Source organism: Bos grunniens, chromosome 12 (genome assembly GCF_055505025.1).
Source record: "Bos grunniens cultivar Pamir isolate PY7600 chromosome 12, Bosgru_T2T1.0, whole genome shotgun sequence".
NCBI lineage: Eukaryota > Metazoa > Chordata > Mammalia > Artiodactyla > Bovidae > Bos > Bos grunniens.
The window spans coordinates 36,948,179-36,975,677 of record NC_141176.1 but is presented as its reverse complement, the minus strand read 5'-3'; the positions used below and the strand labels follow the sequence as shown (position 1 = coordinate 36,975,677).

Below are 27,499 nucleotides of genomic sequence, written 5' to 3'. Positions count from 1 at the left end.
TATAGTACACACACACATAGTACACACACACCACACATAGTACACATATAGTGTACACACACCACATACACAGTGCACATACAGGACACACAGTACACATACACATAGCACACATATAGTACACACACACAGTACACACACACCACACATAGTGCACACAAACACAGTACACATATAGTGTACACACACAAACACCATCACACAGTACACACACACACACAGACACACACAGTGCACATACAGTACACACAGTGCACACACACACAGCACACATATAGTACACACCACACATAGTACACATATAGTGTACACACACCACACACAGTGCACATACAGGACACTACACACACACACCTCTTGGGGGGAGACGGCTCTCCTGGACCACCCAGACCCCCACCCAGACCATCAGCACCCCCTTGCTGAGGTGCTGATGCTCTTACTCTTAATGTCCCCCCAAACTAAACCTGCACCTTTCGGCTTCTTACTGCCACTCCAATTGCTCCCTCTAAACCTTTTCCTCTGTCAGGAAATTTATTTCCATTCAGGGCATGTGCACTAGTATCTACCAGCCCAGCCTACATGCACAAGGAAACACTGAGGCCAGCAAAGCCAGAGGGCGCCCGCCAGGACAAAGGCCAAGGCTGTGATGGGGTTGGGGGTGCTGCGTCATGGAGGATGGAACAGCCACGGGAGTGCTGCCCCACAGCCGGCGGAGCAGAGGGCCTGGGGGGTTGAGGGGTTGAGGCGGGGTTGGGGGGGAGGCCCAAGGACTCTGATGCACGCACGGAGGCCGCCAGAGAGCCAGACAGCCCCTCCCCCCAAAACCACTCCACGGCTCCTTGAAAACCCTCCATGGGAGTTCCTCTTGTAAAGAGACAGTGACCCCAGGGGGAGGGACTGAGGGCACCACCGTAACCACTCCATCAGCTCTGAAGAAGCCGCCTGAGAAACTCGGTGCCCTCAGGGCAGCAGGCACTGACGGGTGGGGGGCCTGGGACAGAGACGCCTTTGTGAGCCCACCCTTCTGGGAAGGACCAAGGCACAGACGTGGCCCAGGCCATCCACTGGCCACCTTTACCAGCTGCTTCCCTTCTCCAGGAACGTGGTCCCCACCTCCATGTCCACCAGGGACCTTCACTCCCAAGGACATGCCAGGCCTCCGGGAAGAGGGTGACTGCTCTGTCTGTCCCCCTGGTCACTACTGCAGGTCAGTAACAGCCCAACAATTCACCCCCTGCCACTGCCATCAAAGTGCACCCTCAGAATGAAGAGGCCCAGGATCCCTTAGCCTGTCCCAGAGTCTCCAAACTGTGGAGGCCGGGGCAGCCAGTAAGACCACTGGCTGCATGGCCTGAACAGAAAGGGGAAGCCTGACAAGTGCGTAGAGACAGTTAGAAAGTCAGGACAATTAGTACAGACCTAGATTTTAAAATAAATGATATATATTCAAACTGAATAAGAAACGATATGAAATGAAAATAGCTCTGCTCAGTTCCGGCCTAAAAACAGGGCAGCTCCTCACAGGTAACACCTTTCGTACCTCTGGACGATACCAGCGTCCTGTGCAGACACCCAGCATCACACGCAGATGCTCATGGGAAGGTTGCAATTCTTCCTGTGCCTCTGCTTCCGAGTTTTCTGTAGCTTGAGGAGCTTGGGCTAGAGAGAGAATCTGCATCTTCTTTAAACATGACAAATGAGCAGGTGGCCCAAATCCCACCTGATACCTGACACCCCCTCTCTGTGGGAGACACATGCAAGGTTGCACCTGTCTGCAGAGTGGAGCAACAGGAGTCAGGGCAAGAACGCTGCACCCCAGGTTCAGAGACACAAAACCTCCATGGGATTCCCTCTCTTCCAGCATCTCCCGAGACCTTAGTGGTAGGCCCAGCTGCTCAGAGCAGCCAGACAAAGCAAAAGCACGCTGGCGGTCTCTGGTCAGGAAGAGTCCTCACACTTACTCAAGGCAGCTCTGGAGGCTGGGAACAATGTCGTCAGAGGAGGTTCTGCTAGAAGCAGAACCTGCTTCCCAGTGGAGTGTCTTTTGCCTGTGAGGCGACAGCCAAGGCTCCTGAGCCTCTCTACCTGGGGGTTCCTCTCCCATCTCGGGAAGGGAAGTCTAGTTTTAGGTCTAGCCTGCCTTCTCACACTCCTGAGCTGGAGGCCAGCCTGGGGCTCGATCCTGGGCCTGGAAGACCCTGAGCACACGTGGGGATAGTATCTGCTGTCCCCAGCCTCTCACGCCACAGCAAGTGCCACAGGGCCTCCAGCTTGTCCTGGAGGGCTTGCCTTGCTCTTATCCCCTGGGCTTGCCCAGAAGCCCTGCGATCAAGAAGATGGAGGGAAGATACCCAGACACCCAGCTTCTCCAGAAGGTGGGGTGGGGTGGGGCTCCAGGTGTGAGCTCACACCCAGGGGCTCACTTTTTCTGTCACATACTTGGATATAGTCACACGTGCTTCTGGGGCAGAGTTCAAAGATCTCTCACACACACCTTGGGTCACAGTGAGAGTGCCCGAAGCCAGGGTGGGCTTCCCCCAGCACTGGGAAACTGGGCTCAGGAGGGCCACTCCATCCTGGTCTCACGCCCTCCCCTCTCTCTGGCTGGTAGAAACGGACAGGTGAGGGGGAAGTGTCCTGCTGGTTATTTCTGCCCACCTGGGACCTCTGCAGTGACAACACCAGGCCCCAGGGAGCCCCAGCACCCATGTTCCCAGGGACAGCTGTGTGCCAAGCAGTGCCCACAAGGTAACAGCCCCCTTTTCCTACCCCTGGGGGATGTGAAAGAGGCAGAGGGAAGACCATCCAGCCCTCACCACATGGCCCACCCTAGCAGAGAAGCTTTTCCGTGTGTCACAAACAGACTCTAAAAATAGTCGACCCTGGTTTTTGTACATCTAATGTGTACATGATACACATGTGTGTAATTTCATATACCACATGTATGTAACATCCTATATGGTACACACCCACTGCAATCCGGATGGTCACTGATTTGACAAATGCAGAAGCCAGGGGAACCAGGACTGGCATCCAGACCTCGCAACTCCTGGGCAACAGAGTCCCCCAGCCCCTGCTCCAAACACAGGCTCCCGCCATCCCAGTGCTGTGCCCCACCTGCGACGGGGCAGAGTCTCCCTGCCTCGTGGGACCCAGCACCATCCATGTGCTTCAGGCTTTTACTGCCCAGAGGGCAGTGGAGAACCCGCCCCGTGCCCACATCACACTGTGACAGCCGCCCCTGGAGCCAAGCAACAAGAAGACTGTGGGCCTTGCCCTGCTGGGCATTGGTGCAAAGCGGGTGAGGCACCTGTGAGCTTGGAGTGTACAGCTCCTGAGAAGGGCTGGGGAGCAGGGAACATGAGCCCTGCCCTTGCTTCCAGGGGCCTCGGCCATCCAGCCCTGCCCAGCTGGCCACTACTGCCCCGGAGGCAGTAACACCCACCCAGGAGCCCCTCAGGCCTGCCCGGAGCACACCTATCTGGCAGCAGAAGGGGCCCAGAGTCTGGCAGAGTGCCTCCCCTGCCCAGCCGGCTACCACTGCCCGTCCCCAGGTGAGAGGCCGCCCCCAGGCCGGATGCTGAGGCCTCTAGGGAGGAGAGTCAAGAGGCATTGGGGGGCACCTTCCTTGCCTTCTGCCTTTGCCCCAGGTCTCTCTTCCATTGAAGACCACTCATGTCCTCCAGGCCACTGGTGTCCAGGTGGTCAGGGTGCCCTTCTCTGCCCACCTGGAACATTTCGGACAGAGCCAGGGGCATCATCCCGGGGAGACTGTGAACTCTGCCCCCCTGGCCACTACTGCCCAGAGGCTGAGCAGAGTGGCCACGCAAATGTGTTTGCAACCCCCTGCAGAGCTGGAACCGAGTGCCCTGCAGGTGAGACTGCAGCGCTTCATCCCTCCCAGCCCCTGCCCCCAGCCCTGCACCCCAGTTCACACAAGAGGCCCAAGGAACATCACACAGGCACTGCATGGCCACCTGCTGGCCCTAGCAAACCATCGGCCTGGTCCCCCAGTGTCCACCCAGTCTTTTGGTTCCGTGCATTTGGATCCCCCCAAGGCCAAGGGCTCTCAGCCTGTCTCTGTCTCCCTCAGGTGCTGTGGCCGAGGTCACCTGCAGGGCTGGCTCCTACTGTGGGCCCCAGACTGGGGTCCCCCCACTCTGCCCTGGGGGCTATGTCTGCCCTGCCGGCTCCTCAACCTACACTGGCCCAGGTCAGCTGTGAGTACCCCAACCCCGCCGTCTGAGTCTGAGGCTCCCCAGCATGTCTCAGCCTCCGGGCTCTCCAACAGGGGTCAACGCCCTCAGGTTCCTAAAGGATTCAGGCCAAACAGCGGGGCTCAGTGACAAGCACCGGGGGCCCTCTACTTGTCTTCTCCGCCTCTGTCCCAGGGAAGGAGGGCGAGGAAGCAAACTGCACTGAGATACCCTTAATCAGGGTCTAGGGTCATCCTGTAGGGCGGCCAGGTTTAAGTAAATAAATTAAAATGCAGGAAACCCAGTTACATTTGAATTTCAGGTAAACTGAGTAAATTGCTCATGTAACTATGGCCCATGCAATGCTTGGGAGCATTTATACTGTTTATCTGAAATTCAAGTGTGACCACACACTTTGTATTTCACCTGGCAGCCCCATTCCTATGTCCTGGACTAACTCCCCCAGCTGCCCCACCAGTCTTATCTAGTCCACACATCCTCGTGTCCAGGGTGAGGTGGGCAGGGAGCATGGACATGGATGCTGCCCAACGGCCTGGCTACCTGGGCACAGCTCAGCCCCTCCAGAAAGGCACCACAACGTGCTTAGGCCCATCAGACACAAAGCAACCAGAGGTCCCCATCTGGGGTGATAGTGGGGCCCTCCTCTCCTTGCCAGCTTACCAGTTTAAGGCCCATACCTGGGGGAGGTCGGGCTCTACTGGTGAGACAAGAAGCCACAACACAGACCCATCATTGTGAAACTGGGGCCTGGACTCTGTCTGTGCAGCTGCGTGTTTCCCCACTACTGCCCCCCTGGCAGCATCCATCCACGTGCGTGCCCCGGGGGCTCTGAGGCCCTGAATGGAAGTGGCCTCAGGGTCTCCCAGGAGACTTGCTGCCGGCTCTGTGAAGCGGGCACCTACCACAGCTGGGCCCTGGACACCCTGCCCTGCCAGCCCTGTCCCGCCGGATTCAGTTGCCACCAGGGTGAGAGTGGGAAGCAGGGGGCACAGTTTGGACCTCTGGTCATAAATGGGCTGAGCCTGGTGGGGCGGACAGAGGTGGCAGGCGGAGAGGCCAGCAGAACCCTAGGAGTGTGTGGGGGACAGGCCTGTAGCTCAGACCCACAGAGGACACAGGTGAAGGAGGACTGGGAGCAGGGAGGCATCACATCTGTCCGGATGCTGGATGAAGACCTACGAATCAGACCATGCGCAGCACTGTACACACGCACACGGTGAAGCTGGGGCCCAGGAATAGGACACGGACCACCTGGCATCTGTCCCCGCCTTCGCTGTAGCCTACGGCTCAGAAACCCCTCCACTCCCCACAGGGACAGAGAGCTACTACAGCCAGCCCTGCCCAGTGGGGCACTACTGTCCTGCCGGGACTCCCAGCCCCAGGCCCTGCCCACCTGGAACCTTCCGGAACAGCAACCAGGCAGACAGCGTGAGAGAGTGCCTTCCCTGCCCCTCAGGCACCTTCAGTGCCCAGCCAGGCCAGGCAGGCTGCCTGCCCTGTGGGAGTTCTGCCTTCTCTCCACCAGGTGAGTCTCGGGCAGCCAGCTGGCTAGCTGACCTTGTCTGTAGACAAGGACTCCAAACACACCAGGTCTCCTGTCCCTGCAGCTTTGAGGGCCAATGGTGTAAGTTTGCAGGAAGCCACCTTAACCCTGAGTGGAATCGTGTGCATGGATGAGATGAGTCTGGGCAATGACTTCAACACACAGACAGGGAGTAGGAGGATCACCCTCAGAGAGGCTGAGAGCCAGGCCTGCTCCAAAGGGCAGGATGGGGTGTTGGCTGGGACCCTGAGATCGCCCGGCTGGATCCCAATCTGGTGCTGCAGCTCTGAAGCCATGCAGGGCGTCAGGGGCAGAGCTGTGAGCCAGGGACTCCTTGCCGACCCCTTCACCTGCCTTCATTTCAAAGACGTGGCCTTCACATGGCTTTTGTTGGTCCATTGTGCCAGCAGAAGACTTAATCAGATAGTCCCACAGAGGGAAATTTAGGTCCCATGGGTCACACACATCTAGCCTCAATGGGGGCTCATTCCAGCCCTGCCCCGATGAGGGCTGATGTCCACAGACAAAGCCAGAAGACTTTACCTAGGATAGTAATAAGAGCATAAGTAAGGAAAGTTAAGCCATGTGCTAGGATTCAGTTCAGTTCAGTAGCTCAGTCGTGTCTGACTCTTTGCGACCCCGTGAATCTCAGCACGCCAGGCCTCCCTGTCCATCACCAACTCCCGCAGTTCACTCAGACTCATGTCCATCGAGTCAGTGATGCCATCCAGCCATCTCATCCTCTGTTGTCCCCTTCTCCTCCTGCCCCCAATCCCTCCCAGCATCAGAGTCTTTTCCAGTGAGTCAACTCTTTACATCAGGTGGCCAAAGTACTGGAGTTTCAGCTTTAGCATCATTCCTTCCAAAGAAATCCCAGGGCTGATCTCCTTCAGAATGGACTGGTTGGATCTCCTTGCAGTCCAAGGGACTCTCAAGAGTCTTCTCCAACACCACAGTTCAAAAGCATCAATTCTTCGGTGCTCAGCTTTCTTCACAGTCCAACTCTCACATCCATACATGACCACTGGAAAAACCATAGCCTGGGGTCACAAACAGTCGGGCACGACTGAGCGACTGAACTGAACTGAACTGAACTGACTAGACGCACCTTTGTTGGCAAAGTAATGTCTCTGCTTTTGAATATGCTATCTAGGTTGGTCATAACTTTTCTTCCAAGGAGTAAGCGTCTTTTAATTTCATGGCTGCAGTCACCATCTGCAGTGATTTTGGAGCCCCAAAAAAATAGTCTGATACTGTTTCCACTGTTTCCCCCTCTATTTCCCATGAAGTGATGGGACCAGATGCCATGATCTTCATTTTCTGAATGTTGAGTTTTAAGCCAACTTTTTCACTCTCCTCTTTCACCTTCATCAAGAGGCTTTTGAGTTCCTCTTCACTTTCTGCCATAAGGGTGGTGTCATCTGCATATCTGAGGTTATTGATATTTCTCCCAGCAATCTTGATTCCAGCTTGTGCTTCTTCCAGCCCAGCGTTTCTCATGATGTACTCTGCATAAAAGTTAAATAAGCAGGGTGACAATATACAGCCTTGACGTACTCCTTTTCCTATTTGGAACCAGTCTGTTGTTCCATGTCCAGTTCTAACTGTTGCTTCCTGACCTGCATATAGGTTTCTCAAGAGGCAGGTCAGGTGGTCTGGTATTCCCATCTCTTTCAGAATTTCCCACAGTTTATTGTGATCCACACAGTCAAAGGCTTTGGCATAGTCAATAAAGCAGAAATAGATGTTTTTCTGGAACTCTCTTGCTTTTTCCATGATCCAGCAGATGTTGGCAATTTGGTCTCTGGTTCCTCTGCCTTTTCTAAAACCAACTTGAACAACTGGAAGTTCATGGTTCACGTATTGCTGAAGCCTGGCTTGGAGAATTTTGAGCATTACTTTACTAGTGTGAGATGAGTGCAATTGTGCGGTAGTTTGAGCATTCTTTGGCATTACCTTTCTTTGGGATTGGAATGAAAACTAACATTTTCCAGTCCTGTGGCCACTGCTGGGTTTTCCAAATTTGCTGGTATATTGAGTGCAGCACTTTCACAGCATCATCTTTCAGGATTTGAAATAGCTCAACTGGAATTCCATCACCTCCACTAGCTTTGTTCATAGTGATGCTTTCTAAGGCCCACTTGACTTCACATTCCAGGATGTCTGGCTCTAGGTCAGTGATCACACCATCGTGATTATCTGGGTCGTGAAGATCTTTTTTGTACAGTTTTCTGTGTATTCTTGCCATCTCTTCTTAATATCTTCTGCTTCTGTTAGGTCCATACCATTTCTATCCTTTATCGAGCCCATCTTTGCATGAAATGTTCCCTTGCCTCAATAAAATAAAGATGTCAGCTCTCTCCCAAAGGATCTGTTGTTTCTTTGCAATCCAAGAGAAATTCCAGCAAGATCTTCATGGGTGTGATCTGATTATATGCAAATTCAAGGACTGCAAGTAGCTAAGACAAACTTAAAGAAGAACAAAATAGGAGATATAGAGGTTCTATATTAAGATTTATTTTAAGGGGTTCCCAGGTGGCGGTAGAGGTAAAGAACCCACCTGCTGATGAGGAAGACATAAGAGAACATGGGTTCGATCCCTGGATCAGGAAGATCCCCTGGAGGAGGGCATGGTAACCCACTCAGTCCATGGGGTCCCAAAGAGTCAGATATGACTAGAGCAACTTAGCATACACACATATAATTAATTAATTATATATTTAATTATATAATAATTATATAATTAATAATATTAATTAATTATATTATTAATTAATTGTGCTTAGTCATCAGTCATGTTCTACTCTTTGCAACACTTTGGACTATTGCCCACAGGCTCCTCTGTACATGGGATTCTCCAAGCAAGAATATTGGAGTGGGTTGCCATTTCCTCCTCCAGGGGATCTTTCCAACCCAGTGATCAAACCTGTGTCTCCTGTCTCCTGCACTGCAGGCAGATTCTTTACCTGCTGAGCCATCAGAGAATTAACTTTATTCCTAGGTATTTGATACCTTTTGCTGTTATTGTAAACACTGTTACGTTTTAAATTTCCATCTTCTAATGTTTTATTTGTCTAAAGGTGTCTCTTTTCAGCTTTAGCCTAAAGCATATTTTAGCTAAGCAGAAAATTCTAGCTTGACAGTTATTTTCTTTCAGCATTTTAAAAATACAGTTCCATTGCTTCTGGCTTTCTATTTCTGTTGAGAAGTCTTACATATGTGCCTTATTTACTCTCTGCAGGTAATTTTCCTTTTTCTTGGGTAGTTTAAGATTTTCTCATTATCTTTGGTTTCTAGGAATGTACCTGAAGCTTTCTCCTGCAGTTTTTCTTTGTATTTATCCTATTTGAGTTTCTTTAGTACTTCTCAAGTAGTTGAATGTCTTTTAATTTTGTGACATTCTCAGCCATTATGTTTTTTTTTTAATATTTTTAAGTATTTACTCTGTTTTGTCCTTTCTCCCGTCCTTTGGCTCTCAAATTATATGTTATCTCTTTTCACCATGCACATGTGTCTTACACTATTTTCTGCATTCTTCATCTTTTATTTTCTCTTTCTGACATTCAATTTGGATGCTTTTTTTCAGACCTATATTCTACTATATCTTCTCTTCAGCTGCATATAGATGTGTCCAATTCTTTGCAGCTCCATGGACTATTCAGCTCCATATAATATGCTGTTAAATATTTCTAAAGATATTTTATTTTTTGCTATTGAATCTTTCAGTTCTAGAATTTCTGTTAGTCTTTTATAGTTTCCTGTTCCCCCGTGAAATTCTCCATCTCATCATTTAATTTATCAAATATGCTAAGCAGGGACTTCCTTGGCAGTCCAGTGGTTAAGACTCCATGCTTCCAAAGCACAGGATGTGGGTTCAAGCCCTGGCTGAGGAGCTAACATCCCACATGCCACTAATTCTCAGCCCTGGCTGCACAATAAAGCTCTCTGGGCACTTTTTAAAAGGTAGCTGTCCGGCCCTCACCTCAGAGATTTTTATTTAATTGGTCTAAAGGGGACCCAGATATTGATAGCTTTTAAACAGTTCTAAAAGATGATTCTAATGTGAAGTCAGGGTTAAGATTTGGAAGATCTCATTCAACCCCTCAAAAGCCCTCAAGGTCAGTACTTTGCAAAGGCAGGTGTCTATCCCCCACCTGTCTGGCTCCCTGCCAGGTGCCAGGGACTCCTCTCTCCCCAGGTGCCTCCCACTGCACGTGTCGGGGCCTGAACAGGGTCTTTCAGAAGTCAGACGGCTCCTGCATCTGCCAGGCGGGATACAAGTCCTATGACGATGACAAGAGCAGCAGTGAAGCGGACTGTCAGCCCCAGGTAGCCCTGGGGCCTCGGTAGGGCAGACAGAGGGAGGGGAGCACTATCCACACAGTCTCTCTGCATTCCAGGGTGGGGATGACCTCCTGCGTAAGTGGGAAGACCTTGGGCTCTCTCCCTGTCAAAAAACCACAGAGCCTCAGTTTTGCAAAGGGTCTTGGGAGTCTCCCCTGCGGTGGGTTACCATCCTGTGTGGTCCAGGAGGCCAGAGGAGGAACAGCGTCCCTCACCAGGCACACATCCCTGCTGGCAGCGAGACGTGGGCACCTTCCCCTCACAGCCATCTCTGGAGGCTCTGGATCCGACCAGTTGTTGTTCAGCTGCTAAGTCAAGTCCGATTCTTTGCAACCCCATGAATTGCAGCACTCCAGGCTTTCCTGTTCTTCATCATCTCCTGGAGTTTGCTCAAACTTGTGTCCACTGAGTCAGTTATTCTTCTTAAAAGACAGCAACCTCTTCATGGGGACACTTTGCTCAACCAGCTCGTGATACAGAAGCCTCTGTGCTGACCCTGGCTGACCCCTCTGTGCTGACTACAGCTAAGTCAGTATACAAGACGACTGCCAGGACCCCAGGGCTGCCTACCCACCCGGGTCCGACAACAGCTCCAACTGAAACACTGCTCTCTCACCACCTCCTCCCACCCATACCCTTCCTCAGGCAATTTTCCCTTCCCCATGGAAAACCCTACTCCTTGATAGGAGAACAGGTTGAGGCTGCTTTATCCCTACCAGATGGAAACAGGCACCAGCCCCGGCCATGGCTCCAGCCTGGCTGGCTTCCAGCGTGCCCAGGAGCCCAAAGTCATGTTGTTCTCACTTTCCAGAGGTCCATCCCTGTCTGAGCTCCTCTCCCCTGCCTTCTTGTAGACTGTGTACATGATAAGTTGCTTTAGTCATGTCCGACTCTTTGGGACCCCATGGACTATAGCCCACCAGGCTCCTCAGTCCATGGAATCCTCCAGCCAAGAATACTGGAGTAGGTTTCCATTCCCTTCTCCAGGGAATCTTCCCAACTCAGGGACTGAGCCCATGTTCTCGTATGTCTCCTGCATTGGCAGGTGGGTTCTTTACCACAAGCACCACCTTGGAAGCTAGTGGTTCTCAAAGTGTGATCTTGACTCTGACAGCATCAGCATTACCTAGAAATTTGTTAGAAATGCAAACCTTCAAGCCCCACCCCAGACCCACTGACTTAGGAACTCCAGGAGTGGAACCCAGCAAACTGAGTTTCCACCAGCCCCCAAATAGATATGATATTCACTGAAGTTTGAAAACCACTCACCAGCCTAGCTCCCGGGCCTTGCCCACATCCGACCTCAGCTGAGGGCCCTAGCTTGGATGAGGAGCTGCTCTCTAGAGCCATCGGGGCGTCTGTCTATGTCACCAACTGGCCAGCTCCTTGTGTGCCTACTCGGGCCTGTGAGGGCTGGTTTCCCAAGACACTGCACTGTCTCTGGAATGTTCTCTGGTGCCCCCAGGCTGCAGGTGCTGAGGTCAGGGCCCTCCTCCCCCTTCACAGGTCGTGGAGCGCTGTCTGCCTGGGAAAGTCCTCTTGGCTGCCACCAGCACCTGCGTGTCCCCCCAGCAGCACAACTGCTCTTCCTTCTGTCACCCGGCAGGAGGCCAGCTCAACGCGAGGCTGGGCATGTGAGTGATGACAAGCTGCTAAGACCACAGTGAAGCCACCACCCCAGGCAGGTCCTGACTGTTCCCAGAGGGTCCATCCCAGAGGTCTTGGCAGGACCCAGGTTAAACCACATGCTACAAGCTCCTCCCAGAAAGCCCCCTGCGAGCGCACCTCGAGCAGGGCACCAGGCCAGAGCGGTGGGGACAAGCAGCTGGGCTGAGGAGGTGCTGGAGCAGGGACAGTGAGGTCCACACCCCAGGCTCCAGCCCCCAACAACTGCCAGGAGCTGACCCGGACTGGACACTGAGCCAAGGGGTTCCCAATTTGGCCCCGAGTTCTAGACTGCCAGCTGACCTTTGCACCAAGTTAGGTGGGCAGTGGAGGGGAAGATAAACAAGAGAGTTCTGGCTAAACTGCTGGCTCTCGCATCCCTCTTACTGGGAGGAAGCCAAGCCAAAGTGCTGAGCCTTCCCCCACCCCGCCCCCAGGACAAGGTTTTCATCCCAAGCGTGGCTCTCATCCTGGGAGAGGCTCCAGCCAGTGCAGGAGCAGGGCATAAGCATGTGTGGTCCAGTCACCGCAGGTTCCCCACGGAAAGCACAGCCCCAGCTCAGGGAGAGCAGGCAGCTCACATCCCTCTGGAGGGGACCACGGGGCCCCACACCACCCAAGACAGACCCCGTCCTCTCCCACAGCTGCCAGTGCCAAGAGTACGTCTCTGCAGAGGAGCTCTGTGATGCCCAGTGTCTGGCCAGGGCCGCCCAGCTCTCCTTGGCCTGGGGGCCCAGCAGGAAGCTGATCCTCAGCATGAAGGACGAGGCAGGCAGCATCCAGAGGGTGAGCCCAGTTCAAGGAAGGATTGGAATGGAAGGGCAGCTCTGCCCACTGGAGAAGAAAAGACAGAGCTGCCCAGGCCTGGCGGCTGCAGAAAACTCAAAAGCCATATAAAAAAGCCAGGAGGCAGAGAGACTGCCCGTCTGTGAACCAGCCCACCCGCCTGGTCCTTGGCTACCTGGATGAATGTCCATCTGCGGCTGCAGGGAAGGGCAGGCAGGAAGCAGTAGTGGTGTTCCTCATGTCAGTGTCAACCATCCCATCTGAACACCAGAGGGCCTTGGAAACCATCAGCTTCACTTCCCAGTAGGCATTCTGCACATCACAGAGATGGTGTGACCCTGCAGCCACCCAACCAGAGTCTTGTCCAGCCCAGACCTCCAGCTACAGAGCAGGCCTGTCTCTTGGTCACCAGGGTGTGACCCTGGCTCTCTTCAGGGCCTTGAGACAGAGGACCAGGGCCTGGACGCAGGTCCGGCTCACTCTGGATGCTTCTGCACCAGAGGTTCTAGACCACTGTGTCTGCTCGCCACTGAAAGGGTTGGAAGGGTCATCTGGCCCGGGACTGGACAGCAGATTTGGGGTGATGGGGTGAGGTTTCTGAGTTGCTCTGTAAGTAGGACCTTTGCAGGTAGAGAGAAAAGAGAGAAAAAGGCCTGAGTTGAGTCAGGGGTGTTTCCTGAAGACAAGAAAGAGCCCAGGGTCAGGACGTCACCTGGGCAAGTTCAGTGAGGAAGGAGACATGTCCTGGGGGAGGTGGGGTGGGCACCGCTGAGCCTCGTCAAGCCTCACCAGGGGTTGGTCTGGGCTTCTGTCCATCCAACACTGCAAGTCTCCCTGCCCCTCACCCAAGGTGTTCAGTGCTGTGCTTTGTCCTTAGGAGCTAACAAGCACACTGGGCCCAGACCCGTCCTTCCAGGGCAGTGCCAGGGTCCATCTCGTCCTGTGCAGCCCCCGCGGCCTCCTTGGCTTGGTCATTTCCAGTGGGGACACACTTGATGCCTTCCTCCTCGGTGAGCTTTCCCGGTGGGGTCTGGAGGGGTGAGGGATCCCCCAGTCTGTCAGGGGTCACAGGCCATGTGGGAAGATGATCTTTTCTCCTTAAAGGGAATCTAGACTGGGGGTGGGGCACAAAGGTAAGCGTGGGGCCCCCAGGCAGGCCCTAGTCCTCCAGCTTTCCTCCCCTGAACTTTCCCAGGTCCACTTGTGTCCAGCCCAAGGCAGCAGAGGCAACCTTGGACCCCAGGCCCGGGGAACCGTGCCCCCCAGGATCCCAGCATCCACCCCCACATTCCAAACCCAGTGGTCTGCCTGGCTGCGGGGGACATGGTTCTTTTCCAGCTTCACATTCTTCCCTATAGTGAGTCCCACCCTGACTCTCTCACCATTCCCCGCCCAGGTGTCCAGTGACCTCAAATACCCAGATTTGCAGCAGCGAGTCACAGGCCAGGGCTGCGCCCTTGCTCTTGACCTGACTGGTCATTTCACTGGGGCCTGGATTCCATATCTCGGACCTGCTGTTCCAGCTCCAAGTGGGGTTGCCAGACCTCTGCACCTTGGGAGGAGAGGGGTCTCACCAAGGTGACCTCTGACCTGTGCTCCAGCCCGCCTGCAGGGCTGCCCTGTGCCAGGGTCAGACCCTACGCCTGCTCAGTAGCCTGTCCATCTTGGATGTCTTGATTTATAAGGATTGTCTTCCCCATAATGCTCTGAAGCCTGCCTCTCTGTGACACCCCTCCCCCACCACTGGAACCTCATAGCACAAGCCTGAGTTCTCCTCTGAAACAGCTTCACTGGTGGAAGAGGCTCAGCGTTCACCCTCCACACACTGAGCACTGGTCAGGCCCTCAGCAGACTTGACTCTCTGCCGTTCTCCCACTTGGTGCTTCCCTGGGGGCTGCGGTGAGGCTGAGCGCCCCACCCGCTCACACACACACACACACACATCACGACATCATTGACACGAGGTAAGTAGGTTGAGACAGAGGCGAGAGGGTGGCCAGTGCCTGACCGGCCTTCTTTTTCTTCTCCAGTATGTTTTTTAAAGAATGGATTTCAAGAGCAAAAATATGGGGCAGAGAGCTCACAAATGTAAACTATCTTTCTAAGTGCTTTAGCAATCAGTATAGAGACAGCACACAGCCACACATTGAAGGTTCAAGAGGAGGTATTTCTCCAGGCATGGCTGAAGATCTCAGCATAAATCAGATCTGAACAGAACAAGCACCCAGCCCGCATAGAAGCAGACCGAGGGTTTGGTTTCACGCATGGAGTAGCTGCCCAAGTTCCCCCACACGAAGCAGTGCAAGGGTAATGGGGCCGGAAAGGAAAAGGACTCACACAGAATGAACCCCGGCTTGGACATTTCCAGGCCCAGCTCACCCGTAATCCCACAGGCCTGGGTAGCCCTACCTCTCAACCTCAGTCTTCGCTTCTGTGACGTCTTGAGAGGCAGGAGACAGGCCTGGTCAGAGGGAGTGGCCAGACCCAGACCCATGCTTCCGCCCACCTGCCTCCCTAGCAGGAACTGAACACTGGCTGTGTGCCTGCCCTGTGCCACCTGCCAGGGTTCAGAGGTGGACAGACCCCACCCCAGAGGGCACCGGGCGTGCGGCTGTGCTCACCCCAGGGGGGCCTCTCTCTCTGTGGGCCAAGAGGGAAGGGTCTCACCTGGCACCAGGTTTATTTCACAGGTCAGCGTCCTGGGGACAGGTTGTGGGCTGCCCGGGGCTGTGGTTTCAGAAGCCCCTGGAGCTCAGGCCGAGCGGCTCACTCCACAGATCGTTCGGCCAGTCACTACCCCGTGTACCAGACACAGCACCTGTTCAACACCAACCCCCACTGGGACTTCGGGGCCTTCAGGCAGCTCGATCGCTTGGTGCGGGAGACCCACCTCAGCTTCTCCAGGTGACTGTGGTGAGGCTACCTGGTTCCTGGAGTGAGGGTCACAGCCTCTCCAGGGTGGGCGCCAGGAGGGCACGGGGGAGAGTGGGGGCCTCAGACCATGTCAGGGGTGGGGGTCATGGGCGGCTTCCCTGGGCCACGTTACTCTAGGGGGAGCCCCTTCCACGGCTCGTGGCCCTCAGACTGTCCCCATATTCTGGCCCTTCACCCCCAGGTTTGCTCACCAGTTTGTAGATCCGGGCACGTACGTGTTTCAGGACAACGGGCTGCCCGAGAGCCTGGCCGTGGTGCTGGTGAAGGAGCAAGGAGTGGCCTGCGACCCAGGCCTGCCCCCCGTGCAGCCCTCCTCACCCTATCAGCTTGCCAGGCATGGTGTCCTCAGGCACCAACCACCAAACCTGGGCCCAGACTGGGTGGCAATCTCAGGTACTGACCACAAAACAGAGGAGCGGGGTTGCAGGGGGCAGGGGGACCAAGCTCCAGCCTGCGACCCTGGGCACAGCCTCGAAGACAACAAACTTGTCCTTGAACCTGGCCTTCCTCTGCCAGGCAAGGAATATTGAAATTCTCTCCTGGGCCTCCTGTCTCTACCCTCTGCTCCCATGGGTCCTGGGGTCCCTGCCTCAGTGAACAGGGTCCCTGAGTGGAGGTGTCCAGAGGTGCCTGTTCTTGCCTCCTCTGTGGGTCTCCCACCTTCTTCCCTCCATATTCATGACCCAGGTCTGCTGTCCAGGCTGAGCCGGTCCAAGGGGCCGGGGGGGAAACAGGTGGCCCATAGCAACTGAGGTTCAAGGGCCTGGCCCTGGGGTGGCCAGAGGAGGGCGGAGCAGCAGCCTCCCGGGAAGGCCCCCCACCCCACCCCCAAAGGATCCAGGGTGGAGGAGGACCCCCAGTAGGATGGTGACTGGGTTACACCCAGAGGCAGGAGTGAGGGCTGTTAACAGGGGGCTCAGGGGGGTTAGAGCCCGGAGGCAGCAGGAAGAGAAAGTGGGGACTGCTGCTGTCACAGCTCCCCACCCACCCCCACCCCCACAGGGGTGCTGCTGGCTGTTGGCTTGGCAACCGCACTGCTGACCAGCCTGGGCTTCGTGCTGAGACCCTCCTTGTTGGCCCAGGCCTGCCCTGTGAGGACTCAGGGGCCTCGGTGGAGAGGCCTCAGGGAGCCTCTCATGCCTGTGGAGCCTGTGCCCCCTGGGGACCGGTGAGTCCCCTCCTGCGGGCTCACCTCCCGCAGCCCCCAACCAGCCGGGGGCCAGCTGTGTGTGCAGGCTCTGAGGCTACTACTTCTCTGCAGCTTTTCATTCTCTGAGGACCTTGGTCCCTGGGGCTCCGAGAAAGGAGCTGATTCCTGGAAGAAAGCCACTGCCCAGGGCCCAGGTACCCCCACCCCGCCCTCCTCCCCCAGGCCTCCCCCCCACCAGGTGCACGTGTGGGGAGCAGCTGGTTTTTGTACTGACAGTTAATGGCAGTCCATGCCATCCCTCTCAGCCTCACCACAAAACCTAGAAATGGGCCTTTGGAGGGTTGTTGTATTCCCATTTTCCAGACAGACTGAGGCCCCAGGAGGTGTGAGTGACTCTCTGGGCTCCCTCAGGTGGTGAGGTTGGAGAGTGGCCAGAGCTCTGGGTCCTCACTGTGCAGGTCAGGAGCTAGGCTAGGGGGATGGGCGTTGCCCTGCAGGGTCCCTTCATGGGACGACCAACCTGCCTGTCAGCTCCTCTGCTGAGCCGGCCTCCCCTGCAGGCAGGCCTCCATGCTCCTCTGCCCCTGCATCCTGCCTGCAGAGCCCCATGGGAGAAGGGAGCTGCTGAGTCCAGGGCCCCTGCCTGCAGGGAAGCCGCTTGCAGCCCACACCCTGGAGGACTTCAGCGTCTGCACGCTGTATGACAAGCTGGAGGACCAGAGCCTGCATGTGGCAGCCCAGCTGAGCAGGCACAGGAGCGACGCACTGGCCTTCTACAGGGGCGCCAGCCTGCAACTGCGGGGGCTCCAGGTTAGCCCTAGCCCCTGATAACCAGGACCACTGCCTCTCCCACGTCTCCCCCCACACCCACCCACCCACTTCAGGAACAGCCACCCACCCTTCTGTGAATCGCCTGAGCTGAGATGAAGGGCCACACCCAACCTGAGAGGGTGACCCAGCCCTGGTTCCTCCAGGACCTCCTGCAAGGCCTCAGTGCAACAGAGCGGCCAGGGCTGGGCAGGGCTGGAGACCCAAAGACAGGAGGCAGGGCTGCTGCCAGGACATGCACTGGACAGAGCGCAGACTCATGGAGCAGCCGCAACACAGCTTCTCCTGGGGAGCCCAAGCAGCGTCCGCCAGGTGCGAGGCCAGTACCCAGGGGTGGGGCAGCAGGTGAAAAGCTGTGATATCAAGGCCCAACAGTATTTCACGTGGTTCATCCCACTCGGTGCCAAAACCAGAGAGCATCCAACCTGATCAAAGAAGATGGTCCTGGGCACAGGGCCAGGGAGAGACGCTCCCAGGATGGGAGGGTACTAGCATGCACAGGGGTCTGACAGAGAAGTGGATACGGTGCCACTCCCTGCGGCCACAAAGGCCCTGGAGCCTAGCTTCCAGCACTGTCCTCACAGTCCTGCCCTGTGTGATGACTGTACTCACATCACCTCCACTTACCCGTTCAGTTGTTACAGGAAACCTATGAGTGGTATTACCACATCCCCATTGTATGGATAAGGAATTTGAGGCCTAAAGAGGCTAAAGGACCCTCCCAGCATCCACAGAGAGTGCAAGCTGGCCCAGAAGCCCACTCCCTGCTGCACAGGACTTATATGCCTCCACCTGCAGCTGACAGCATGCAGGAATGTGCCTTGTTAGACCCCACGAGCTCGCCAGTAACCACCAGACTTGGGCTCCAAGCCCAGCCACAGCCCCCACGGAGCTCCCTGGCCCTTTGGGAGAGGCAGGTAGCTCCTCAGTGAAGTCCACTCCCTGGAAAGTAGTGTGGGGGCTGAGGTCCAGACAGCTGTGTCACTTTTTCCACAGTCAGAGTCCTCCAGGTCCCAGCCCAGGGCAGAGGTAGATTCAGAAGGCATGGCAGAGATGCCAGAAACCCTCCCTGGCAGATGCATGTGTGTGTGAGTGTGTAAGTGTGTATCAGTGTATGTGGGAGTCGTGAGTGTGGGGGCTGAGTGTATGTGTAAATGTATGTGAGTGTGTCAAGTGTGTGTGTGAACGTGTGGGGCAGGGTGTGTTTGTAAGTGTGTGAGTGTGTGTGAATGTGTGTGGGGTGTGGGTGGGTGTGCATGTGTGTGAGTGTGTGTGTGTGAATGTGTATCAGTGTGTGGGGGGGTGAGTGGGTGTGACTGTGTGTAAATGTGTGTGTGTAAGTGTGCGTGTGCAAGTGTGTGGCCTGGAGGACCCTAGGGACTAAGCAATGACATCCAGAGCTTTCCTTGACCTTCCCTGCAAATCATCTCTTCTTAAACTCCTCGTCTGTACCTTCTGGGCTTGGACATCCAGCTGAGTGATCACGAGGAAAAGGAACACTTCCTCTGAACTTTGCCTGAGACCAGTCATTGCCCTCTGTCCTGGGCGCTGATGGGAGCTGGGTTAGAAGGCGGGTTCTATTGCAAGCTGAAAGCTGGGGTTCCATTTTTCCTTTGTGTTGGCCAAATTGTCAAAAATAATATGTGACAAAGCATTAGCAAATCAAAAAGACAAAAAACCAAAATCTTCCTCTAACCCAGAAGACTCACTGTGTGACTGGGAGGTGTGCAGCCACAGCGCATGCCTGGCGACCTGGGGGCCCACACTACAGCAGGATTCTGAGTTGGACAGAGGCGTGAATACCAGAGGGGCAGATCTCTGAGTTTAGAAGCAGTTAGGAATGAGATGTACAGAAAGGGGGACACCATCTGGACTCAAGGCAGCAGGATGCTTCCTCCAGGCTCTGCCCCTGGGTGTCCAGCCGGCGCAGTGACTGCCTAGAGGAAAGGTGGGGTACACACACCAACTCCATGAGCAGGGAGGGGTGAGATGTCCGGCAGGGCAGCTGTGATGGATGAGGGGATGTCTGAGGGGTTCTCTGTGTTCTTCCCCCCAGGCTGCACCCACTGTGTGTCCCCCCCAGGCTGTCATGTGGAGCTGGACCAAGCCATCGCAGCCCTGGCAACTGCACTTTCTCAGGCATGTGGGCCACCAACTGGGGCCCTGAGAAAGGTGAACACCCAGGGCAACCACAGCCTGACTGTTCAGACTCATTAGGCACACGGGCACACACTCCCCACACTCACACCCATACACTCATGTGTATGTGTGCATCACACACACCATGCACACTCACATGCATGTGTGCACAGCACACAGCCACACACACACACATGCATCACACACGTGCACACACAGTCACATGCATGTTCACACAGTACACATTCGCACTCACCACACTCTCACACCCATACACTCATGTGTGCACGTGCATCACATACAGGCTCACACGCACCTGGGCCTCACGGTCTGCAAGCGCCCCGCCCTTGGTCAGAACCCAAGGTACGTGGCCTGTGCTCTAGGTGACCCTGCTCCATCGCTTCTGAGCCTCCTCCAAGAAGCATGTTGGAGATAATGCCTCCCCATCCGCTAGCTGACCTGGCCTCTCACAGGACACTCAAGAGGGGCCCGGCCCCCAGTTCCTGCTGAGGGCAGCACGTCTGAGGGACTGAGTACTTGGAGGGCCTCTGGGTCCTCAGTGTGGCACCCCTGTGCAGCAGGGCAGAGTCCATGGTGGCCCATGTGTCCCAGGGGGCCTGGGGGCAAAGACAAGGGAGGCCACCACTCTCATCAGGTCTTAACTGACTCTGGGCAGCTGCTTGGGGCCCCTAGGAGCACCTGGCAGTCAGCAGCCAGGCTCCCCAGAGACATGGCATCCCATACTCAGGTCGGCACACCTGTCCATGTCAAGTTAGCAATGACGTCCTGGTCCCTCGCTGTTCTTTTCCGGGCCCAGAAATAGAGGAAAGTTACAGGACTGTCTGTCTTTTCCAAGGCCTCTGGTTGGGTTGGTGGACAGACTGTCTCCGCCTGTCAAAAAGATGCTCAGCTGGTGAATGATGTGCTCCCCGAGCCCCAGCCTCTGCCCTCCCCTGAGGAGCACCGAAGTCCAAGGTGGGCAGGCATGGACACGCTAAGCCCCCTGGCTTAGGGTTCTGAGGTTCTTATTTTTCACCACCTGATTTAGAGCCTCAAACCGTTCTGATCCAGCTACAAGTCTTTGGGGCTCCCTGCCCCCAGTTAGTCCCCATTGTCATGGCCACCCAGGTTTGCCAAGGGTTTGCCAGTTTGAGGACTTCATCAGAACTCATGTCACTCACTGCGGTTGTCCCCACCCATGGGAAAGAGGCCACGTTCACTCCAGGTGACCCCAGACTTCATATTCCTGCTCCTCCTTCTGATTCTCCTTCCTCTAACTCCCATCTCTCTTCAGGCGGAGACCCACAGTCTCCTTTGTTCCTCTGAGTTGAGGAGAGGAAGTGGTAAAATCATTGACTGTATTTACTGGTACTGAGATAAGCACTTTGTCTGTTATCTGATCCTCACAAAAACCCTGTGAAGTGGTACTATCCTTTAGTTTAAAGGTGAGGTAGCTGGGGCTCAGAAAGGTTATGTTACAGGAGGACCTGGAATTGCAGCCCAGGGCATCTGATTCTCAGACTTGCTGACTCTGAATGCTCACCCCTCTAATCCCTGCACCAAAGCCACCACAGCCCATCCTCCCAGAGACATCTCTCCTCTTGGCTTCCTGACTGAAAGTCCTGGAGAGCTTATACAGATGATTGAAGTCTCCTGAAGGAAAGAGAAGAGCCCAGACTCTCCTGCTCACATCGCCAGGCTGGGGCCCCTGGAGGTCCAGGTTGCCAGAAAGAGAATCACAAAAAGGAAATGCAGGTCAGGAGTCCAGAGACCTGAATCCCTGACTGGGCTCTGCCCTGGACACTGGACACTGGGGATCATGAGAAAATACCTCCCAGCAGCTCTATGAGGATCACCCAAGAGAATGTTTCAGTTCAGTTCAGTTCAGGTGCTCAGTCATGTGCAACTCTTTGCAACCCCATGGACTGCAGCAGGCTTCCCTGTCCATCACCAGCTCCCAGAGTTTACTCAAACTCATGTCCATTGAGTCGGTGATGCCATCCAATCATCTCATTCTCTGTCGACCCCTTCTCCTCCTGCCTTCAATCTTTCCCAGCATCAGGGTCTTTTCCAAATGAGTCAGTTCTTCCCATCAGGTGGCCAAAGTATTGGAGCTTCAGCTTCAGCATCAATTCTTCCAATGAATATTCAGGACTAATTTCCTTTAGGATGGACTGGTTTGATCTCCTTGCAGTCCAAGGGACTCTCAAGAGTCTTCTCCAACACCACAGTTCAAAAACATCAATTCTTCAGCATTCAGCTTTTTTTATAGTCCAACTCTCATATCCATACTTGACTACTGGAAAAACCATAGCTTTGACTAGATGGACCTTTGTTGGCAAAGTAATGTCTCTGCTTTTTAATATGCTATCTAAGTTGGTCATAGCTTTTCTTCCAAAGAGCAAGCGTCTTTTAATTTCATGGCTGCAGTCAGCATCTGCAGTGATTTTGGAACCCAAGAAAATAAAATCTGTCACTGTTTCCATTATTTCCCCATCTATTTGCCATGAAGTGATGGGACCGGATGCCATGATCTTAGTTTTTTGAATGTTGAGTTTTAAGCCAACTTTTTCACTCTCCTCTTTCACTTTCATCAAGAGGCTCTTTATTTCCTCTTTGCTTTCTGCCATAAGGGTGGTGTCATCTGCATATCTCAGGTTACTGATATTTCTCCCAGCAATCTTGATTCCAGCTTGTGCTTCATCCAAACTGGCATTTCACATGATGTACTCTGCATAGAATTTAAATAAGCAGGGTGACAATATACAATGTTGAGGTACTCCTTTCCCAATTTGGAACCAGTTTGTTGTTCCATGTCAGGAGAATGTTTACTGCTGCCTTTGATGCAGGGCTGAAGGAGTCTAGAGGAACAAGTGATTATAATGAAAGACTTCTAGAAGTTTAAAGACATTTGTAAGGATCAGGAAAGATAAGATAGCTTTAAATAAGGGTGGTCCTAGTAGCAGGTGTTGGGGAAGGGTCTTCCTGGAGGACAGCAGCATTGACCGAGACCTGAGACGATAGTGAGAGCACTCAGGTTTGGCTTGAGACCCGAGGCCCATCCCCAAGGCCCAAAAGCTCCCTGGACACCATCCAGCCATCTTGCCTCAAGGTGTGAAAACTGAGATCTGGAATTAAGCGGCCCAAGGGGACTCTAAAGAAGACATCCATGTACGGACCAGGCTCGTAGCAGGAAACAGATGGACAATTTGAGAACAGCATAATAAAGGAGACGTATGAGGGTGTGCAGGTCCAGGCACCTACATGGACTAGCACAGGCCTCCTCCTGGCCTAGCAGGGCAACAGCAGACAGCAGTCCCTGGACCCAGGTGAGCACATAGCCAGACAGGGCACAGCCAGCTGATGCAGAGGAGGGAAAATCTTTTTCCTCTACCCATCTCAGGTTCTCACACAAGCAACAAGAGAAAACAGAAGCTCATTCACGTGTCCATGGCCCATGTGTGGGGCCCTCAGTGCAGAATAACTTGAAGGGAAGGTTGGAACTGTGGTAACTCTAAGAACACATTTTAGAGAAGTGACAAGACAACTGTAAAGGACTTTGGGTTTCTAGGGCCACAGATCTTGGGATGGTAGATACAGGGGAGTGTCATGGTGGGGGGACTAGTGTCTATGTAAATTCCTCTGGAGGTATCTCTGGGCTGGTGAGGGTCTAGTGTGCCTCCAGTGATTACCCTCTGAGCCTCCTGGTAGAGAGGGGAAGGGACCCCTTCAACAAGTAAGTCCTGTTTTTAGGCAGATATTGGAAGGCAGAGAGATTTTCTTATCTCAGTGTGCCTCCTTGACATGTGCCGGCCGTGAATTGTGCTCCTGGCACTGAGAAGTCACCACCCGTGGGCAGAGAAGCCTGCCTGGGTCCTGTCATCCAGCTTCAGGGGACCTATGTATGTGTCCTTCATGTTTAAGTCTCATATCTCGTCTTTCCCTAATCTCAGACTCCCTGGGGAGATGTTAAACACGGCCGAGGGGGTGGACCACCAGCAGTAGAGGCTTGAGAGGGTGCCTCTCACCCCTCTTTTTCTCAGCCCCCAGAGGCAGCCGAGAGCTGGATGGCGCCCCCAGGATAACATCAAAGGAGGAGGCCCTGTGAGCCCTGCCCCCGCGCACAGGCAGGGAGCCCTTCCTGAGCTGCAGGTAGGGGCCGGGCAGTGTGGGGAGGGGCACAGCCCAGCAACGTGGGATGATGTAGGGAAACTGCCCACCCTCCAGCCTGCTTGTCACCTACACACCCTGTATGACTCTGAGACACAGGAAATTAGAATTGGAGAATACTGGTCAAGAAAAGCATTCTTTTAATCAACAAGTATTCATTGATTTCTACAATGTTTACAAGGGCATGAGGTGAAGGTTAAAACAATTTTCAAAACAATGGGGGAAAAAAAATCCCAAAGGTAAGATATGATCACATAATAATATAAAACCTCTAGGTCAAAATGTTACCATTAGTAGACACTTTCACTGTTTTAGAAAAAATGTGCAAATGGCCTTAGAGAAAGGAAACACAAACAAGTAAATTGTATTAGAATGTTCAAAGAATCAGAAAAAAAAAATAATTAAACTAAATACCCTTTTTTATCTACCTAAAATATCTGACCAAGTTCAGTTCAGTTCAGTCGCTCAGTCATGTCTGACTCTTTGCGACCCCATGGACTGCAACACGACAGGCCTCCCTGTCCATCACCAGCTCCTGGAGCTTAATCAAACTCATGTCCATCGAGTCGGTGATACCAATCTAACTAAAGTAATTGTGAGGAATAAAGAAATAAACACTCTCATATTCCACTGGTTGAAGAGTACAAAATTTAAACCTTTCAGGAAAGCATTGGGCAAAACTCAGCTACACAATCATCTCTGCCTATAAGAGTGTCTGAGATAAGCAATTTTTAATCAGAAAACACTCACTCTCCCAAAAAATTAATAAGAAAATCTCTGCCATTGTAGCCACAATTAGTACACAAGGCCCTTCACTGCCTGCTGTCCCCAGCCACCACTCCTATGTCTCCAGCTTCATCTCTGTCCACTTTTCCAAACAAATTATTAATGCATGCAACCACCAAACTGAACTTTGACTAGTTCCCACACCAAGCTGAACATCTCCTTGGGTAACATTTGTCACTGATAATTCCTTGTTCTATGTTTGCCTTTCCTTATAGACCTCATGGGAGTTCACTAATGGAGTTCCATAATCAACCGTTGGCTTGACACATAATGGGTGCTCAATAAATCTTTATCTATGAATGGATGGACGTACAAATGGATGGATGAATGGATCCATGTATGAATCCACTGATGGATAGATGCATGGATGGATGCATAGATGGATGGGTGGATGGAAAGATGCGTGGATGGAACTGGGTGAACTGAGAGATAGATAAAAGTTCCTTGTGCTCTCTCATATCTCTGTGTTTCCACACATGCTGTTGCCTTTGCCTAGCATGCCCTACTTCAGCTGTCCACCCAGTTAATTCCTTTTTGTTAACATTCAGTTGCGATGTCTCCTGTCTTCTAGAGAGCTCTCCCTGATCACAACTGCCTATGTTAGGCCTCCTGCTTTTTGCTCCTGTAGGCCCTGCACATCCCTCCACACAGTTGTCACTACACCAGACTGTAGGCCTGCGTTCCCTTTTCCTTAGGTACTGAGCTCTTCAAGAGCAGATGTATCTCAACTCCACACGTCCAGCATTGATGCCCCCACCTGTCATGGAGCAGCTCAACGGGTTTTTAGTGATATTAGAATAAAAGGGACAGTAATGAGGACCATGTGTCCCTTGTTTCTAGAGGAAGATACAGCAGGTGGAAGACAATTTGGATGAGCTGAATGAGGAGTTCTTCCAGCTCACTGCTCAAGCCTTAGCGCTCCAGAAAGAAGAGGACAGAACAAGCCAACTGCCGCCTAGCAAAGGCAGTCCGTGTGTGGTAAGCCCATGAGACCACCACCTCAGTTCCTGAGGTGTCCACGGACAGTTGGGTCTCCTGATGTGGGGCCCACAGGGTCACAGTGTCTTCCATAGAAAGGAGTTCAGAACAAAACAACCAGCTCGGACCAGAAGGCCCACCAGTTTTGCCTGTTGTGTTTGGCAGATAGAGGGCTCACCCTGGGGGAGAGCTACATGTATAGGCAGGGGAGCATGTCGGCTACCTTTCATTTTCAGGTCTCTAAGTAAATTGATGGCCTGGAAAGACTGGGGAAGGGCATGAAAGGGTACCATGGAAATATTAATAGCTTTTCCAGCTGTGGCCTAAACAAAGAGTTTTCTGTGAGATGCACTCCCATCCCATCCCTGGAGGTGTAGACCTGGGAAAGCTGGAGAGGCACAGGCATGAGACACAGTGACAACTCAGCTGTGTATGCACTGACCTCGTCACTAAAGCAGGCCTCGAGTGGACAACTGGATTCCTGATGCTGTGTTAGAATACTGTTTCTCCTGACCTGAGGTTTTGGTGTTCCTTTGACTTTTGCACCCAAGCCCAGTGCCTCCTCCATGTCCCACTAGTTCCCATCTTGCTGAGTTGCTGAAGACAGGCAATGCCATGGGTTACAGGGTGTGCAAGACTATGCACCCCTGTCACTAGGCTTCACTGCCCAGAAACACTGCTCACCAAGGCCTCCCTCTTCACAACCAAGGAGGTCTCACCTGCCAGCGACCCCAGGAGCCAAGATGCTCCCTGAGTACAGACCTCCTACCTGAGTCTGGATGTTGGGGGGTCTGAAAAATGGGTTCTTCTCAGTCAAGTTGTCCTCTCAAGACCAAAGCACAAGAAAGGACATCTATGCTCACAAACAAGCAAAGGAAATTTTATCTTGTGTGCACACAAGGCACCATGTGCCATGTGACAGCCACAAAACACACAGACCCTTCCAGCAGCTCCAGAGAAGCCCAAATGCAGATGGCACTCTGAGTCCCCACCCAGTGTGTCTGTCACTCCTTCCCTGAGCACAGCCAGACCCATCCCAAGAGACCAAGTAAGCTGGAGGGCTGGTTCCTGGGGGCAGCCACGGGATGAGGTGCAGGCACCCAGCACCGCTGCACTGAGGGGCTCAGGTGACAGCGTTTATGAGAATAAAGGAACTGGAGATTTTCATGCTTAAAGAGACATTGTGTTAATATCCCCAGTATTAAAGAAGGGACAAACAGGATGAGCTGAGGGGCTATGAAAAGATTTAATTGTTTAATAATTGTTCCAAATTATTAAACATGATGATTATGTAATGAAATAATTAGTTGCTGTTGTGCATGAATGAGCATGAGGCCAGTCCCTGGACGTAGCCTGTTGGCGTCTTCCCCAGGGTTCAGCTGGGTATTGCCCAGAGTCTGTCAGAAAGACCAGGGTCACAGGGGGTCACAGGGTAGGCTCAGGGCTTGCAGAGTCCCATCTCCTCCTCCATTCGTGTCCTTTACAGGTGGTTCCCAGGATCTGCCCCTCTGAGCAGCATGAAGATAGACCCCACCAGGGAAAGGCAGGTGTCCCCAGCGGAAAGAACCTGGGACCCTGGGCCCTGCAGAGCAGCCAGGCCCTGGCACTGGAGGCCAGGAGAGCCTGGGTGGCCCGCAGGGCAGAAGAGCTGGAGTGGGAACTATCCTTGCTCGTCCAGGTGGCGGCTGGCAGCCGGCTGAGCCTGGGGAGGCCCTGAGTCAGAGGGGGCCGGGCTCCTTCTCCACGGGCTTGGCCAGGCGCCTCTGCTGTCTGCTGGCAGGAAGGGGGCGTATGTGCTCAGCTTTGGGACCTGCTCCTTCAAAGCCCAGCAGGCAGCCTGTGTTGGTTTCTGCCTGTGATCCTTGGGGTGAAGGAAAATAAAGTCACACAGGTGAGATATCGGTGTGCATTCTCATCACTGAGCCTGCCCCTCAAATCTCTGTGGTCCAGGTCAAATGC

General features: G+C 53.6%; 2 protein-coding genes across 2 annotated transcripts in view; both read left to right on the top strand.

Moving 5' to 3' along the window:
- The window catches only part of LOC147361714 (uncharacterized), a 53,246-nt gene extending 41,504 nt beyond the window's left edge, over positions 1-11,742 (top strand). Inside the window, exons 38-47 of the mRNA XM_086328412.1 lie at positions 1,099-1,207; positions 2,612-2,748; positions 3,176-3,301; positions 3,384-3,554; positions 3,651-3,875; positions 4,094-4,220; positions 4,984-5,183; positions 5,530-5,742; positions 9,959-10,089; positions 11,611-11,742. Of these exons, the coding sequence (XP_086184538.1) occupies positions 1,099-1,207; positions 2,612-2,748; positions 3,176-3,301; positions 3,384-3,554; positions 3,651-3,875; positions 4,094-4,220; positions 4,984-5,183; positions 5,530-5,742; positions 9,959-10,089; positions 11,611-11,742 (1,571 nt within the window). The remainder of the gene's footprint in view (positions 1-1,098; positions 1,208-2,611; positions 2,749-3,175; positions 3,302-3,383; positions 3,555-3,650; positions 3,876-4,093; positions 4,221-4,983; positions 5,184-5,529; positions 5,743-9,958; positions 10,090-11,610) is intronic.
- Positions 11,743-11,849: 107 nt separating this feature from the next.
- On the top strand, positions 11,850-27,394 carry LOC147361713 (uncharacterized). Its single transcript, XM_086328411.1, has 15 exons — positions 11,850-11,959; positions 12,414-12,555; positions 13,433-13,565; positions 13,751-13,912; positions 15,333-15,459; positions 15,671-15,882; positions 16,492-16,657; positions 16,751-16,833; positions 17,289-17,449; positions 17,614-17,779; positions 19,524-19,639; positions 20,487-20,581; positions 23,650-23,758; positions 25,403-25,526; positions 27,064-27,394. The coding sequence occupies exons 1-15, from the start codon at positions 11,850-11,852 to the stop codon at positions 27,255-27,257; spliced, it is 2,100 nt and encodes a 699-aa protein (XP_086184537.1). The 3' UTR covers positions 27,258-27,394.
- Positions 27,395-27,499: the final 105 nt, after the last annotated feature.